This window comes from Esox lucius, chromosome 9 (genome assembly GCF_011004845.1).
Source record: "Esox lucius isolate fEsoLuc1 chromosome 9, fEsoLuc1.pri, whole genome shotgun sequence".
In the NCBI taxonomy this organism is placed as follows: Eukaryota; Metazoa; Chordata; class Actinopteri; order Esociformes; family Esocidae; genus Esox; species Esox lucius.
In genome coordinates this window covers 16,518,183-16,534,967 of record NC_047577.1, presented here as the reverse complement: position 1 = coordinate 16,534,967, position 16,785 = coordinate 16,518,183, and the positions used below count along the sequence as shown (strand labels likewise).

The 16,785-nt window shown below is 47.0% G+C and overlaps 1 protein-coding gene across 4 annotated transcripts in view; it reads right to left on the bottom strand.

Moving 5' to 3' along the window:
* Positions 1-16,785, bottom strand: part of ube2o (ubiquitin-conjugating enzyme E2O) — a 33,305-nt gene that overhangs the window by 5,558 nt on the left and 10,962 nt on the right. Inside the window, exons 2-18 of one of the 4 annotated variants that reach the window (XM_020049773.3) lie at positions 14,343-14,402; positions 13,737-13,847; positions 13,294-13,391; positions 13,146-13,209; positions 11,932-12,075; positions 11,553-11,662; positions 10,809-10,959; positions 8,943-9,030; positions 8,327-8,660; positions 4,733-4,887; positions 4,101-4,213; positions 3,081-3,212; positions 2,785-2,889; positions 1,643-2,498; positions 1,417-1,553; positions 881-1,084; positions 11-68 (exon numbers count right to left, since the gene is read on the bottom strand). In XM_020049773.3, coding sequence (XP_019905332.2) covers positions 11-68; positions 881-1,084; positions 1,417-1,553; positions 1,643-2,498; positions 2,785-2,889; positions 3,081-3,212; positions 4,101-4,213; positions 4,733-4,887; positions 8,327-8,660; positions 8,943-9,030; positions 10,809-10,959; positions 11,553-11,662; positions 11,932-12,075; positions 13,146-13,209; positions 13,294-13,391; positions 13,737-13,847; positions 14,343-14,402 — 2,920 coding nt within the window. The remainder of the gene's footprint in view (positions 1-10; positions 69-880; positions 1,085-1,416; positions 1,554-1,642; positions 2,499-2,784; positions 2,890-3,080; positions 3,213-4,100; positions 4,214-4,732; positions 4,888-8,326; positions 8,661-8,942; positions 9,031-10,808; positions 10,960-11,552; positions 11,663-11,931; positions 12,076-13,145; positions 13,210-13,293; positions 13,392-13,736; positions 13,848-14,342; positions 14,403-16,785) is intronic. The other 3 variants (XM_034294009.1, XM_013135375.4, XM_010889412.5) reach the window with 3 other exon arrangements.

The window sequence follows — 16,785 nt, the reverse complement described above, 5'->3', positions numbered from 1 at the left end:
TTGAACTCACCTTGGATAGAGATGAGCACCTGCAGCAGGCTAGACTTACTGGTCCACCTTTCGGTACCCTGTGGAGTGATACAGAAATAGTCCAGACAGTGAGAAGGCCGTTTCGCACAAACACCCGTCGGTATATGACTTTGGGAAATTACTTTGTCCTTTTTACCCAAAAAGTTCACAGAATCGGGTAAACTAGGGCAGTCAGAGGGTCCGTAATGTTTGTCTGGAGCAATCAAGCCCTTTGTAATCAACACTGAACATGCCAGCCACTAATCACAGGCTTTTGGTGTTATAGGTTATTATGAGAACTAGTCATTCATAGTCAAAAGTGCTTTTAGACAGAACTGTGTTGAAGGTATGAATTATTAATGAACAAACTGAGGAGTGCAATAATCTAGTGTAAACAGTTTAAAACCTAATGAAAGAAAAACAGCGGTGTGATCCTAGCTACACAGACGGAACACTTATTTGAACGTGACTTCACATGAATATTCAACAGAGTCTGACAACCGCACAGTGATTAACTCGCTCAACACATTTCTGGTAGACTATAAACTTAATGCAAGAGAACTATGTAGTTTAGACGAGAGATATGGGGGAAACACAGACATTACGCTTGTTGCTCTCTACCAATAAACAACCAGCAACTGAGGCAGAACATAAGATTATTCTAACTGTGACGCGCTAAACTCATAAAATAATATCCCTAATAGCGTTTTAGTCCCAATGTTATTTCATTGCCCACACCACGAGCCACACTCAAAATGACAGTTCCGTTTGTCCACGTTGCCCAGAAGCACCTCTTTTTAGCGGTCCTTTGAGCCAGGTGAGGCCAGTGGTTTGGATGTAGCGTGTGCATGTCAGTCACTCTCCCGGTTACCTTGCCGAGCCACGTGCCGAGCAGGCTGACGCAGACCTTGCCGTTGTCGTACAGGTTCGGGTTGAGGCGCCCGCTGCACAGAGACAGGTAGCGAAAGAGAGGTGGCACTGACGGGTAGATATTTGGCAGTTGGATGTCAAAGAAGAACAGGCCGTCCTCGTAAGGGGTGCGCGTGGGCCCCTTGATCAGGGCAGAGAACAGGTCCTAAGGAGAGAGGGATGAGTGAGACCGGAGCCTTGAAGTAAACCACAACGCCGGCCCTTTTCACCGTCATCCCTAGTACTAGCACTTCTTTCCAAAACATGAGCACTCCGTACTCTAGGTTTCTTACTATGTAGGGAAACACACTAGGGAGATTTTCCTAGCCGCTGTGCATTAAGCCTTGTTGTTTGCCCCTCTGGGTTTCAGGCTGGGTGTCTGTTAAAGCACTCGAGGTTGAAAGGGCCCCCATAACATACATTTGATCAATTGAGATTGCTCTGTAATGGAATACAACTCGATCGCTTTCAAACAGGGCAACGCGACGCTAAGCTTACCATGCGGTCCTCGAAGGTTTTGACCATGATGCCATCAGGCAGGGACGTAGCCAGCAGTGCCATCTCCTTCCTCACGGTGCTAAAGAACTTCTTGGCCTCGGCCGGCTGGAACTCCATCTTCTTAAAGGTGTGGGTGTCTGGCAGGGTGTGGGCAGAGAATTTGTCAAGTGTTTGCACCAGGATTCACCTCGAAATGTGAAACGATGAGCGTTAAAAAGGTCCTCACCTGGTGAACACTCCAGCACTGAGAACACTTCACCCTTGGCGCTGGTGAAGGTGACGCCAGGTTTGCCCCCGCTCTGTTGGCAGAGCACGGGCGTATCACTGGGCCACTCTGGCGCCGCACCCGGCGTCTTGGCTTCCTCCTGCGGCCTTTCGTCGCCCCCCCTCTCCCCCCTCTCTGTACCTCCGGCGGCCGGTCCACCGCCAGCTTCCACCACCGCCTCCATCTTCTCCTCCTCCACGATGGCCACGTTGTCCAGGGTCTTCCTCAGGTTCTCCTGGAGCTTCTTGATGTCGTCCAGGAAGCGCTTCTCCTTGGTGGGCTTCTCGGGCAAGGCGGGGGCGGTGGCACTGGCGGTGTTGGTGCTGGCCCCGTTGGCTGTTGGCTCCGCGCACGACGTGGGCGAGGTGGGCGAGCCGCCTGTCCACAGCTGTTCCACCGTCATGTTCTTCAGGCTCTCCAGAATTTTCAGGGCCTCCTTCAGCTCACGGAAACCCCGCGGAGTGCCCTCTTTCCCCGGGAGCTTCTCGGCGGCGTCGGCCCCTCCTGACCCGGGGGTGGTCCCTCCAGCCCTCTCCAAGTCCTCGGCAGAGTTGGGGGGTTTGGTGGGGGTCGTGGGCCCTCCTTTGCTGCCATCCTCCGGGGGGATGATGAAGGGGCCGGGACCGGTCGGGGTCGGGGCCGGGGTTCCGTCGGCTTCGTTGCCGGGGTGCTGGTCGTCCTCATTGATCGTCAGGCCGTTGTCGGTCTCCCAGCTGTCACTCTCGTCCTCCCACTCCTCCGTGGACAAGCCACTGCTGCTCTCCTCCACCGAGTCGTAGTCCGTCTCCTCGATCTCAGACTCCACGTTGTACAGGTGCTGAATGGAAACGGGGGTTGGGATATTTGACATGAATTAAAAGCTTTGCTGATCAAATCTAAAATGTGCTTACGGAAAACCAATAACAGGACAACAGCAGCGGCGCGCGGTTGAAGACTGAAAGCACGAAAACAACCACACGGGCCACTGGGTAGCAGGCAAGGAGAACATTTACACAAAAAGGTACAAAAACTAACAGAGCCATTCATTAGTGACTAATACAACCTTGCATGTGGACAGAAGGACTACTATTAGCGTACTTGAGGTACAGAAAGACTACAATTACCATGAGTACCTGTGGCAGGACGATGGTCAGGGAGTTGTCGGCCCACACCACCTCTACCTTGCTGCTCATGTCCACTCTGGACACTTGGCCGACCGACGTCTGGGCCGTGGGGAGGAACACAAACAAGCATGTAAACCTACTACTGCAATGTACTGACATATCATCACAAACCTCTGGCTCCAGTTATTATGGCGGATCCATTACCAAGAGGCCGGACCAGAAAAGACAGAACAGCCCAAAGCTCGGTAAGAAACGGGGAATTTCAACTGCTAATTTAGAACGGTTCAAAAGCTCACTTCATTCTCACACTCCGTATTTCGTCCGTTCTCGGAGTTCCCTATCCTGATGACGATATCCGTGGTGCGGAAGTGGAAGTCTGGGTGATCGGCGATGTCGTACACGCTGACATCCTCCTCCTCCCTTACAACCTGGAAGACAAACACAATTCAAAAAAACTTATATCACTTTCAGATAGGAATTGCGGGATCGTTTGGCTATTCTCCCCCCCCCCCAAAAAAATTGGCTCATGTTTCTATGGTCACCTTAAAGATACAGATACGTTTACTGCAGTCTTTGCAGCATGACCGTTTTATAGACCACATGGTAGACTACAATGAGGTCCGTTGACCATCTCCATTCAAGGGCGTAACCCTACATATGCAAGTTGACTTGCTAATGGCATTTCTTATTATACCGTTTTGTATTAACTACCTGAACGAGCTAGTCAGCTGTGCAAGAACTTTAGCAACATCATTTGACTTTTGGGAGGGCAGAAACTTTCAAAGTTACGTTTAGACACTCTTTGGTATGTGTTTTACAATGGCTAACCAAGTACTAGCTAAATACCTAGTCATCATTTGTTGTGGACTTTCGGAGCTAGTTATGTCCTATGAAATACAATGAATAGGATGTCATTTTCCCTGAGCTGTTGCCAGCACATGGACCTCTGCCTTAAATGTGCCAGCCTGGTTGTGTACTATACTTTTTTTTACTTGATAGACACATTAGGTACATGCTGTAACTATAAAGCACTTAAGAAGCACGTCATTCTACAGTTTGGTGTTGACTACGTGCCAGTGCCAGTAAACAGCCTGTCCAGACAACTACAACGTTGAAGTTGATTTTCTCATTCCCCCTCGGGAAACATCACGCAACCTATTCATCCTTTTTTTGCACGCAATTTGACCAGATCACTGCACAAGGGTTAGGGCGTGATTTTCGGGGGCCCAAATTCAACGTCCGTAGAGTTAACGATGGCGTGTGGCAGGAGGATGTCGCGTCGACCCCAGCCGACCCGCAACTCGGCGCAGACTGACCTCCACGTCGTTGCCGGAGGCGTTGAGTCTGTACCACTTCACAGAACACGTCCTGCCCTTGTGGTCTCCAGACTGGATGACTCCATACACCCCCGGGTCCTGAGATGCCTGGGCTGTGGGACCACACACACACACAGAACACACACACACACACACACAGAACACACACACACACACACACACACAGAACACACACACACAGAACACACACACACACACACACACACAGAACACACACACACAGAACACACACACACAGAACACACACACACACACAGAACACACACACACACACAGAACACACACACACAGAACACACACACACAGAACACACACACACAGAACACACACACACACACAGAACACACACACACAGAACACACACACACACACAGAACACACACACACACACAGAACACACACACACAGAACACACTGACGTGAGCGAACACCATTTGTCACCAAGGACACAACTGTGGTCAACCTGATAAATAGCTCCCTTTGCGTCTCGTCACTTTTCATCCACATTTTTTAAAAACAACCTATATCTAAAAGGAAGTGAAGTCTTCAGGGTTACCTACTTTCCTGGTGAAATAGCCTGAACACAAGCATGAAGGGAGCTAGCTACGTACATCGCTTGTCGATGACAAAGTCCCCGGGACAGAACTCGTAGTTATCCAGGTGCTGGATGGGGATGAGGTCGTTGGAGCGGATGTGGGTCTCCATGCGACCGTCCTTCCAGAGGACATCAGCAGAGGTCTTGGTGGACACCACCTCAACCGCCACCCTGACGGTGGACAAAGGGAGACAGGACGCGTTAAAAAGGGGACTGGCGTATCATGCCAGTTGTGACCTCTTCTCCCGTGGCTCCCATTCTTCTGACCCCATTTCCTGTCAGTCAAGCCTTTCAATCGTTTTCTCCTCACCTCTTGACCTCTGCAATTGAATTCCCTCAATATCACTCAGCCTTTTACCTCTCTAACTCAGTCCATCCCTCCCACACAGTCTGTCTCACTCCCTCAGTCTTTTCCCTTGCGCCGTCTCTCCGTCGCCTCTTTATCAATCTCTGTGTCAGTCTCTCCATCCTTTCCTGTGTGTCACTCTCTCCATCCTTTCCTGTGTGTCACTCTCTCCATCCTTTCCTCTGTGTCACTCTCTCCATCCTTTCCTCTGTGTCACTCTCTCCATCCTTTCCTCTGTGTCACTCTCTCCATCCTTTCCTCTGTGTCACTCTCTCCATCCTTTCCTGTGTGTCACTCTCTCCATCCTTTCCTGTGTGTCACTCTCTCCATCCTTTCCTGTGTGTCAGTCTCTCCGTGTCAGTCTCTCCGTGTCAGTCTCTCCGTGTCAGTCTCTCCATCCTTTCCTCTTCTCCATCTACGTCAACCCTTAGAGCTCCATTAGTATTCGTCAGAGGAGCTGGGATGTCTTCTGTGCCGACCTATGAGCTGTATACATGATTTATCACCTCCATCTAGATTTAACAGCCAGGTGGGGTGTAAAGGGCATATTCTAGTGTCATGTCAACCAAATGTATTACAGAAAGGTAGCATGTGATTTTATTACTATTTTAGGAAGTGATCTCTTTTTTTCAGTTTAAAAACAAATATAAATGCTCATATTGTTTAATGAGCACTTGTCTCACAAGATCATCGATCCAACATCTTGTCTCACAAGATCACCTCAGATTAGTTCAACGTATCCATGCTGACCATCCATTATAAGCAACAAGCAGACAATAAGAATGAAAATACACTGAACAAAATTATAAACGCAAAACTTGTTTTTGGCCCCATTTATAATGAGCTGAACTCAAAGATCTAAGACTTTCTCTGTGTACACAAAAGGCCTATTCCTCTCAAATATTATTCATAAATCTGTCTAAATCTGTGTTAGTGAGCACTCACAGGTGTGGCATATCAAGATGCTGATTAGACAGCATGATTATTCCACAGGTGTGCATTAGGTTGGCCACAATAAAAGGCCACTAAAATGTGCAGTTCCATCACACAGCACAATGCCACAGATGTCGCAAGTTTTGAGGGAGCATACAATTGGTATGCTGACTGCAGGAATGTCCACCAGAGCTGTTGCCCGTGAATTGAATTTCTCTACCATACGCCATCTCCAAAGGCGTTTCAGAGAATTTGGCAGTACATCCAACCGACCTCACACCAAGGTGGATGGATTATCTCGGCAAAGGAGAAGTGCTCACTAACACAGATTTAGACAGATTTGTGAACAATATGGGAGAAATAGGCCTTTTGTGTACATAGAGAAAGTCATAGATCTTGGGAGTTCAGCTCATGATAAATGGGGGCATAAACAAAAGTGTTGCATTTATAATTTTGTTCAGTGTATATGCCAACCCAATTTTAAATCCACAATTTTAAGCCAAAAAGACAGGTACACATACCCTGGAACGAAACAGGAGTTGCTAGAGCACAAGCCAGCCCTAATCTGGGGTTTTGGCATGATTCTTATTTCCCTTCACCAGACCACAAAGAGAGCGCAGCATTTTCTAAATCCAAAATATTTGGTTCTTGCTAGTACAAACCAAACAAATTGTTACTAGATTGGTCCTCATTAAATCAGTCCTAGAGGGGTGGTAGATTGGCACACAAGGCCAGACTGCACTGGCACAAAACCCCAGGAACTGAGAGGCTCACTTCTAAACACGCTCCGGGAAATCAGCCTGAAATCGATCAGAGTAGCTATCGGAGGTTCATAAGGGCAGGACATATTCTGGGAGACAAGATGTTGGATCGATGAACACGGGTCCGTTCGAGTGAGGAGGGGGTGTAAGGTGTCTCCCCTTCTGACTGCATCCTAAAAAGCCTGTGGGCTGAGGTCGGAAGAAGGGCACTACAGGGAGCGAGGGTGCCATTTAGGACTCCGGCCTAAGACGGAGGATGATGATCAGGGATGTGCATCTCTGCTCCAAAGGGAGATTCAACACACGTCTCCATACATGGGATCCAAACCAGTGCCAGAAGGAAATGTTCAGTTGGTGTCATAAATAGAAAATGCACCTTCAGAGACGACATCTGTCATCCAGCTGCTTCCCAACAACCACTGTGCTTCGACGCAAGTGAGAGGCAGGCTGAGACAAAGAGAGCCGACACAACAGCAAAAAATAAATAAATTAAAAAATAAAACACTCTGTAAAAACGGCACAGCTAATTACATGAATGGCCACGCAACTAATAAAGCCTTTGGACCGATGTTGTGAAAGCCATTTTACAAGCGCTGAATGCTGAATGTTCTACGCAGATATACACATTAGAAAAGGGGGATGGGATCTGACACAGGCAGTGGTGCTTGGGAAGCTGGAAAAATAGAGACCGGCAGATCGCACCATTTTTAATAGTTTCCTGACTCTCATTCCATTTGGGCTCCTGAGGATCGATGCGCTAGTCTCTAATGACATGAGCATCGCTAAACCTTTATGCCCAGTAACGACGCGGTGGGTACCGGACCCAGTAACGACGCGGTGGGTACCGGACCCAGTAACGACGCGGTGGGTACCGGACCCAGTAACGACGCGGTGGGTACCGGACCCAGTAACGACGCGGTGGGTACCGGACCCAGTAACGACGCGGTGGGTACCGGACCCAGTAACGACGCGGTGGGTACCGGACCCAGTAACGACGCGGGGGGTACCGGACCCAGTAACGACGCGGTGGGTACCGGACCCAGTAACGACGCGGTGGGTACCGGACCCAGTAATGACGCGGTGGGTACCGGACCCAGTAACGACGCGGTGGGTACCGGACCCAGTAACGACGCGGTGGGTACCGGACCCAGTAACGACGCGGTGGGTACCGGACCCAGAAACGACGCGATGGGTACCGGACCCAGTAACGACGCGGTGGGTACCGCATCTGAAATTAGTAATGTTGATTGATATATTACCTGACCATATCATCACATTTGTTAGGATCTAAAACGTTCAACTGATCCTACATCATCACTCTCCACTCTGAGATACTTTGAAGATACGGGAGGGTGAGAACGAGAGAGAAAAAAAAGTAGAGTGGAGGGCCAGAAAAGTAGGAACACAGGGAGTTTTAAAGAAATAGGTCATTAGTAGGATGACAAAGTGACAGCAAGAGAATATGGGGCAGAGTGATGCCTAAGCATCTATAACCTATAAATACAACGGGACTGACTGGTGCTAACACAGCACAGACGGTCCGGAATAACTGTGCGGAGCGCTTGCTCACCTGTCGCCGGGCTTGAACTCGCGGGAGAACTTGGTCCTCTTCTTCTTGTGCTTCCTCTTCAGGTTTCGGATGGACAGCGGGATGCTTTTCTTCCGGTTCGGGCCCCCCAGGCCACTGCTCTGAGATGAGGCGGTGCTACTCGCCGACGACGTCATTGACGCCGTGTCGTCCGTGTCCTCGGCCCCGGCCTCGTCGTCCGCGTCCTGCTCCCCGGGCTCGGGCCACGGCGGGGGGGGGCACGGGGCGCCCCGGGACAACGGACCATTGTTGAGGTTCTGAGGGCGGGCGGTGTGGTCGGCGGGGTCCGGCTGGGCGTTGTCGGGCTTGTGGTCACCTGGAAGTCGTGTGTGTTGTGTGCGTGAGGAGAGGGACACAGCTGTTGAGTTGGAAAAATGGGTCCAGTAGTTGTCTTTAGACAGACCCTGGCTTGGGGCCCACCTTAGCATAACAGTATTGACCAATTAAAAAGACTGCATCTTTTAGCAGTTTCCACTTGTGTAATTAGAAGACACAGAGCTTGGTCAGCGATGGCACGAGCCAAAAAAAACAACAACACTAGACAACATTCCTGAAGACCAGCAGAAACAGCCTGTATAATTACTACACAAGCCGGTACCTTCAAGGCTGTCCGTCTTGTCGGTGGGCGTCTCTGCATTCTCACTTGGTTTCAGTCCCAGTAACTCCTTCTTGAACATGCGTTTTAACTGCAGGAAGGACATTGACTTAGGACACTGATATGGTACAAAACATGGCACAAACACACAGCTGTTAGTTAGAGATGTAGGGGCAAATGATAGTGATATTGCAATTTTCTTGTTGACAGTACTAAAATCCACTATTCCATTCGAGCAAAAATATATTTTCTGTAAGTACATCTTTAAGCAATGCGCTTCAGATCAACAAATCAGCCGGTAGACGGTATGGGCATTATCTAGGACACATCCATGACCTGTATAGTCATGACAAAGTATACATTTAGGTTACATTTCCTCAAAGGACACACCAGTGTCCATCAAGACAATGGTGCACTGTGGGATTTGTAGTCAGCATGAGCCTCAACAGATTTCTGTAACAAACAGTCAAATATTTGCATGATTTTACTATGCACACTACCGTTCAAAGGTTTGGGGTCACTTGGAAATGTTGTAAATGGCTGGTTTTTAATGGAATATCTACACATAGGCACACATAGGCCCATCATCAGCAACCATCACACCTGTGTTCCAATGGCACATTGCCTTTGCTAATCAAAGTTTATCATTTTAAAAGGCTAATTGATCTACAGAAAACACATCTGCAATGATGTTATCATTAGAAAAGCCCACCTCTGAAAACTTTTGTTGATTAAAGTAGCAATAAAACTCCAGATACTAGTTGAGTATCTGGAGCATCAGCAATCATGGGTTCGATTACAGGCTCAAAATAGCCAGAAACAAAGATATTTCTTCTGAAACTCACCAGTCTACTCTTGTTCTGAAACAAAGACTATTCCATTTGAGCAATTGCCAAGAAACTGAAGATCTACAACGCTGTGTACTACTCCCTTCACAGAACAGCACAAACGGTCTCTAACCAAGATAGAAGAGTGGGAGACCCCAGTCCACAACTGAGCAAGAGGACTAAGAGGTGATTGGATCACAAAAAAAGAACATTCATCAGATGCAGTCCAAATGAAAAGATGCTGGATGAGTGCTTGAAGCCATCTGTCAAGCATGGTGAATGCAATGTGATGGTCTGGGGGTGCCATGTGGTGGTAAAGTGGAAGATTTCGACAGGGTAAAAGGGGTCTTGAAGAAGGAAGGCTATCACTCCATTTTTCAAGCCCATGACATACCCTACCCTGTGAACGGCACTTGATTAGAGCACATTTTCACAGTTCACACTTTTATTTGCACTTCTGGTTAGATGCTAATTGCATTTCATTGTACTGTACTCATACTGTTCAACAACAAAGTTTAATCTAATCTAATTCACCGGATCTCAACCCCATTGAGATGTTGTGGGAGCAACTTGACCGCCTGGTACGCAAGAAGTGCCCATCAACTTAATCCAACTTGTGGGAAGGGCTTCAGGAAACATGGGGTGAAGGATCTTCAGATTACCTCAGTGACAACCAGGATGCCTAAGCTCTGCAAGGCTGTAACTGCAGCAAATCCAGTTTGAAGGACAATTATTAATTCAATTAAATCATTGTTTCTAACGTCCTCAGTGACAATACTTCCTATTCATTTTGCTATACTTCCTAATCAAACTAATTTCATGTATACTGTCATTGGAAACAAGGACATTTCTAAGTGACCCGAAACATCTGAACAGTAGTGTGTATCAGAGGAATAGTCATTTTTTACCCTTCAATTTAACCATGTCAATTCTTCACACTCAAATTCCAGTAGAACACAGGACACACATAGCTTCTGTGTAAACAGAGGCAATAGTGTGAAATATATAGTGTAAATAGTGTAACACACAAACACACACACACCTTTTTGGCCACAGGATCCTCAGGCAGCCCGGGGGCCCCATCAGGCCCCTCGCAGGTGATGTGCGTGGCGTCCCCCTTGGCTGGAAACACATAGAGGGCCCTCTCCCCCAGCTGCCTCTGGGTGTGGTCGTAGTACCCCAGGCGCTTCACCCTGCAGAAGGGGGAGGTTTTACAGAGGAGAACATTCATATGTGGGGGAGGATGGGGACCAAAACACCTGCATGTGGGATGTGCGAGTCGGGCCAACGTTAGGGAGCACCAATATATCAGCCAGCAAACCCCAATTCTCCATTCATGATCAGACTTATTTTTAAATATATAGACAGATAACTCAGGCGTGAATGACTTTACATTTGTTGAAATTGGAAGCATTATCATAAGCAATTTTTGGTCAATTTCATTTATGACCGGGTACACACATACAGAAATGGCAAAACACCTAACGGAATTGGTCAAGTATTTTCTTATCGGTTCATTCCCAGCCAAGGTAACTGGAGTAATGCAAAATGATGAACACAGCATACATTCTAGAAACATTTTCAGAAACCAGTAATCGGTAACTACAACGTACACTTGAAACGGTTTGGAGGTAAAGTAAAAACGGGTGAACTTCAAATGGAAATGAATGAATCTATTTCCCTAATGAGACTGGTTGACTGGGTAGATGGATGGATCGATGCATAATTGAGTGAATTAAAGGGGTGGTCGGTTGTACGGACGGCCAAACCGATTGGAGCACGGTACCTGCACAGGTTCTCCTGTGTGATGGTGGAGGGGGGAGGGTACACGCTATCCGAGCCCTTGGGGGAGTAACTCTTTGTGATCCACGTGACCTTTAGCTCCACCACCTGGACCTGAATAAATCACATGACAGATGAACATTTGGCACCATGACAACGCTCCACGAACCGGCTCTGGTAAATCACACTCATGTTTATGTCAATGTACTAGCTCCTTTTTTAAAATTAAAAACAGGCCAGGTGGTTTTTAGAATACAAATACATAAAACTGTTTTCCCTAAAATAAAATAAAACTCACACTGCATTAAGCATATAATTAGTTTGTGTGGTTTTGTGCTAAGTAACTCAGGAAAAACTATCTCCAACTGTCAATTCTGTCATACCTCTTCGACCACCACTCTGAACTTGCTCTTCTTGCTGAGGACAGGCTTGACGCCAGAGAGCCACTGGACGTTGGAGAAGACTTTGGCCGGCCCAATCAGCACCTGGCCCGGGTAGAAGCCATAGGCGTCGTCGAAGAACAGACCCTAACAAGCACATCAGGAGAGAGATGGCAGCGCCTATTAACACATGTGGAAATGTAAGGCCAGGGAGAGGTCTTCCAGCTCACCGGTCATTATTACTGAGGCAGGAGAACAGGGGGAACACCTTCAATGTAATCCAATGAAATTCGACAGCGGCAGGAGTGGTTATATTTCTCAAGAACGGTAAGTGACTGGGAGTATCACCAAGGTATTTTCGGTCACAGCGCAACCAGTTTCTGTTCATATTGGACCCAACAAACCCACTACCTTTAGAAGACTAGGGTTGATTCGTTTCAAATCAATTTTCAAATCAGTCTGGTAAAATTGACCCAGATCAAATGGAACTGATCCCCAGCCTTGCTACAGAGTACTATCCGTCCCCCGCTACCTCTGGTCAGTAATTTGGAACAGGAAGCGTTAAGCACCTGGCATCCCATTGCTGGTATGGCTCTGAAGTTAAGCAGAGTTGGTGCTGGTCAGTCCCTGGATGGGAGACCACATGCTGCTGGAACTGGTGTTGGATGGCCAGTAGGCAGCACTCTTCCATCTGGTTTAAAGGTCAAATCTCATTGCGCAGGGAAGGGGACACTGCCTTGCATTGGGTGCCGTCATTAATCATCACAACCATGTCCATATTGTTTTTCTGGAAGGTACCGCTGACTGACACATACCAGTCAGTGCATTAGCTATGATCAGATGATTAGGTTAACCACAGTTGCTTGGGGAGGCTAGTACACACTAACCATATAGCTGACAAGTAGGCACTAGCTTCTGATGCTATCGAACAAGAACAATATGCTATTGCAAAAGCATCTCTTATATATTTGCTATTAAAATACTTCTTACAAAAGCCATGGTAATTTGGCTGGCCAATAAAAGTCAAGGCACACACTAGCCTGCTAGCTAATGACTATGCATTAGCTGCTGTAGCAGAGTATGAAATGCTACTGGAAAATGAAGACACTTATAAACAATAAATTATATTGAAATGGTCAGTATGACCTGGCTGAAAAATTACGGTCATTCAAAATCCTATAAACACTGAGGTCCAAAATCGAAGCGTTCCCCCTTACCGAGTCACTGACATGAGGACAGATGTCGTACAGCTTGGCTCCGTCCTCCACGTTCATGGAACACCTGCAGCGAAAGAGGAAAGCTTAGCTAAGCAATAAGCACACCCAGATGGAAAGGTAAGACATTTCAGAAGGACAGATTCTTCACCTGGCTCCATTTGATAACTTCAAGATGATGTGGTTGGTTAGATCATACACCTTCCCCAGCCAGAAGTCGTAAGCTATGTAGTCTCCATACATGAAGGACTAGCAAGAAACACAAACCAAACCGATCCTCATAACAGAAACATTGGCACAGTCACGAACCACTGCAAACAATTAACTATTTATCAGGAATTCACAACCTAATCATGCGCTTTAATGCATCTACACAACACAGTGTCTCCTACCCAGATGTGTTGTAGGTCTTTAATGCATCTACACAACACAGTGTCCTACCCAGATGTGTTGTAGGTCTTTAATGCATCTACACAACACAGTGTCTCCTACCCAGATGTGTTGTAGGTCTTTAATGCATCTACACAACACAGTGTCTCCTACCCAGATGTGTTGTAGGTCTTTAATGCATCTACACAACACAGTGTCTCCTACCCAGATGTGTTGTAGGTCTTTACTGTTGACAGGGTACAGCACGCAGTTGGTCCCCACCAGTTTCACGGCACACTCGATGTCCACGTTGGTCACAATGCCACACTGGCTGTCCTGGCAACCACAACAGAAACACCACATTATCACTGTGGTAGGGGCGGACGCCCGATCCAAAAAACACATGCAGCGATTCTTTTCAAAATGTCTTGTATTGTTAGGCACCAACGGCAAGTCGCCCTGGGTGACTCTGCTGGATGACCGAAATGCCAACAGAATAATGGATGGTGCTCTGGCAGGGAACATCAAAATAAGAGATCTCATCCTCAGCACTACCAACGTGTCTGTGCATATAACTGGAGTTTTCCCATCACTAGTCAAACACCATCCCAGAAAGCCCACGCACAGACAAAACAGCACATGCTAATAATTTACTTAATGTCAATGTCCTTGCATCAGTCCATAATCACAACCAGCAGGACATTCTGTCACATTCTGATACTGGCTTAACTCTCATTACACCTTCAGGTAGTCTTAATGTTGGGCCCTTCAGATAGAGTGTTGATGTTAGGCCTTTTGGACTTAAAATTATCACAAGGCCGTTTTACTTACATTGGAGTTCATCCGCCGCACTATGTCTCGGATAACGATGGATCGATCTACAAGTTTCAGCTGAGAAAGGGAGAGAGAGAGAGAGAGAGAGAGAGAGAGAGAGTCACTAATCACATCTCATATAGGCTGGCTGGTGATAGGAAGCTCAGAAAGGGAACATTAAAATTCATTGATCTTCCCCTCTCTCCCTTTGATTGAGTTTATTTTTGCCCAGGCCCACCAAGGGCTGCTATTACAGACAGCCCAGCAGAGACTGTGAGAACAGGGTAAGAGGAGAACATCATAGAATATAAAAGAAAACGAGCTTAAATGGCCTCATTAGTGGCATACCATTGGGTCTCTGTCACTGTGCAAAGGAAAGCACATCTTATTATGGCCAGCGACTCAATAGCTGCATATACACATACGTATTTATTATAATATATATGCCATTTTTAACCGTACTTTGCCCACTTTTGTCCCAGTTTCACATCAACATCCAGCTCGTTCAGGAGAGTTGAAGATCATGCAAAGCCTGCCACTCACCTGACCTCATCAGTTAGCTTAGCAGGCGTCTGAGCCTACTGATTTCCTGTCCCGTCTCAAACCATCCCTGACGCTTCAGTGGACCCACCTCTGAGCCAATATATATGGACCTCCACTATATCCTCCAACACCCAGATAGCTCAAATACATACAAAGATACGGTTCGTGGACTCGCTGCAGTCAATACCGTCAACCCAGAAACTACATAGCAAACTCTCCCAGCTGGATGTGTCCAGCTCCATCAGTCAGTGGATCACAGACTTACTGACCAATAGGACGGAACACAAAGATGGGTTTGCACATTCTGGACTCTGTACATTAGCACTAGAGCTAAGCCACAGGACCCCTTCCCCACAGGACCCCTTCCACACAAACTACCTTAATGCAAACGACGCAGCTGTCAAACGACATTTGCAGATCACACCATTCTGGATACTGAAGACATCCAACGGATATTGATAATAATTACGAGTAGTTTGCGCTGGACAAATAAGTTTAAGATGGGCTGTTATAACAGTCACGATAACACGGTAGCGTCAACAATAATATAAATCTAAAACAGGTCCGCAACGATGTTTCGAACTTGACAATCAATTCACCATTACCGCAATAATAAAGTGACCTAGTTGTTGGTGTCGCACAGCACTAGTTTGTTGGGGCAGTGCAGTGCCTGTACACAGGTCAAATCCAGTAACCATCTGACAGAAACATCTGAAGGACATGCAGATGCATTCATAACCATGTCCTTTTCCATCTGAATCACTGAAAAGGTCAAAGGGAGATATTAGGTGTATCCAAGTCTGAAACATGAAGATTATCAAAATCAATGGCAGGATTCAGCTTGGTCCCCCAGCTCACACAAGGGCAAACAGTGACACAGCTTGGAGACGCTCATCCAGTCTCTGCGAACACGGGTAAGGCTATAGCCAAACACACAGGGTGTGAAAACTCTGCTTGTGAAGACAGGCAGAAAATAGAATGGTGTGAAGTCAACTTTGGAAAAAAAAAATAAAGTTGACATTGTTAGGCCTTACAAGACGTCGCTGAGTGAAATGCCAAAATACAAATGCTAATAAAAATGCAAAAACGAACAGGTTCTGGAGAGGCAATGCTAAATATTAACTAGATAGTTTGGGGCCCTAATTACTATAAGTATTGGCACCCTTGCACCTTCTTCAAACAATTCACAACTGTTTCTAAAAAAAACTTAATATACTTCAGTATTTGGTCTCCACAATTCTTAATTTCACTGGTCACTGGTCCGGCCACGCCAGAACAATCCGGCATTTTCTTCAACCACTCCTGGGTGCTTTTTGAAGTGTGTTTGGGGGCACTGTCCTCTTAGACAATGCATGACCTTTGATGGAGACCCAGCTTTATGACATTGGGTTTGACATTTCGCTCTGAAATGCCTTGGTATTCTCCTGATCTGATGATGCCATGCACACATTCAAGGCACCCAGAGCCAGAAAACTCCCCCACAAAATATCGCTGAACCTCCGCCATTTTGGACTATGGGGAGGTTCTCTCAGTTTTGGCTAATTGCAGTCAGTTCATGTCTCTCTCAGCAGTGGGGTCTTCCTGGGTCTCCCACCACACAACCCTCCATCACAGAGTAAACAATGGGATGGTGTGATTTAAAACTGCCATACGTTGTGTCCACTGAGACAAATACTTATACTTCTTTTTCTGTTAGGTTTATCTTTAAATCTATTTTACTCAGGTCTGTGATGGAAATATACAGGCGAGCCAAAACATTATGACCACCTAATGGCTAAGGTTCAGTTGACGCTCGCGTGCCCACTGCAGGCGCTTTTGACGGTGGACATGGGTCATCACGGGCATTCTGACCGGCCGCTAGGTACTCACCACAGCTAACCGGGAGCACACAACAAATCTTGCTGTTTCAGAGATGCTC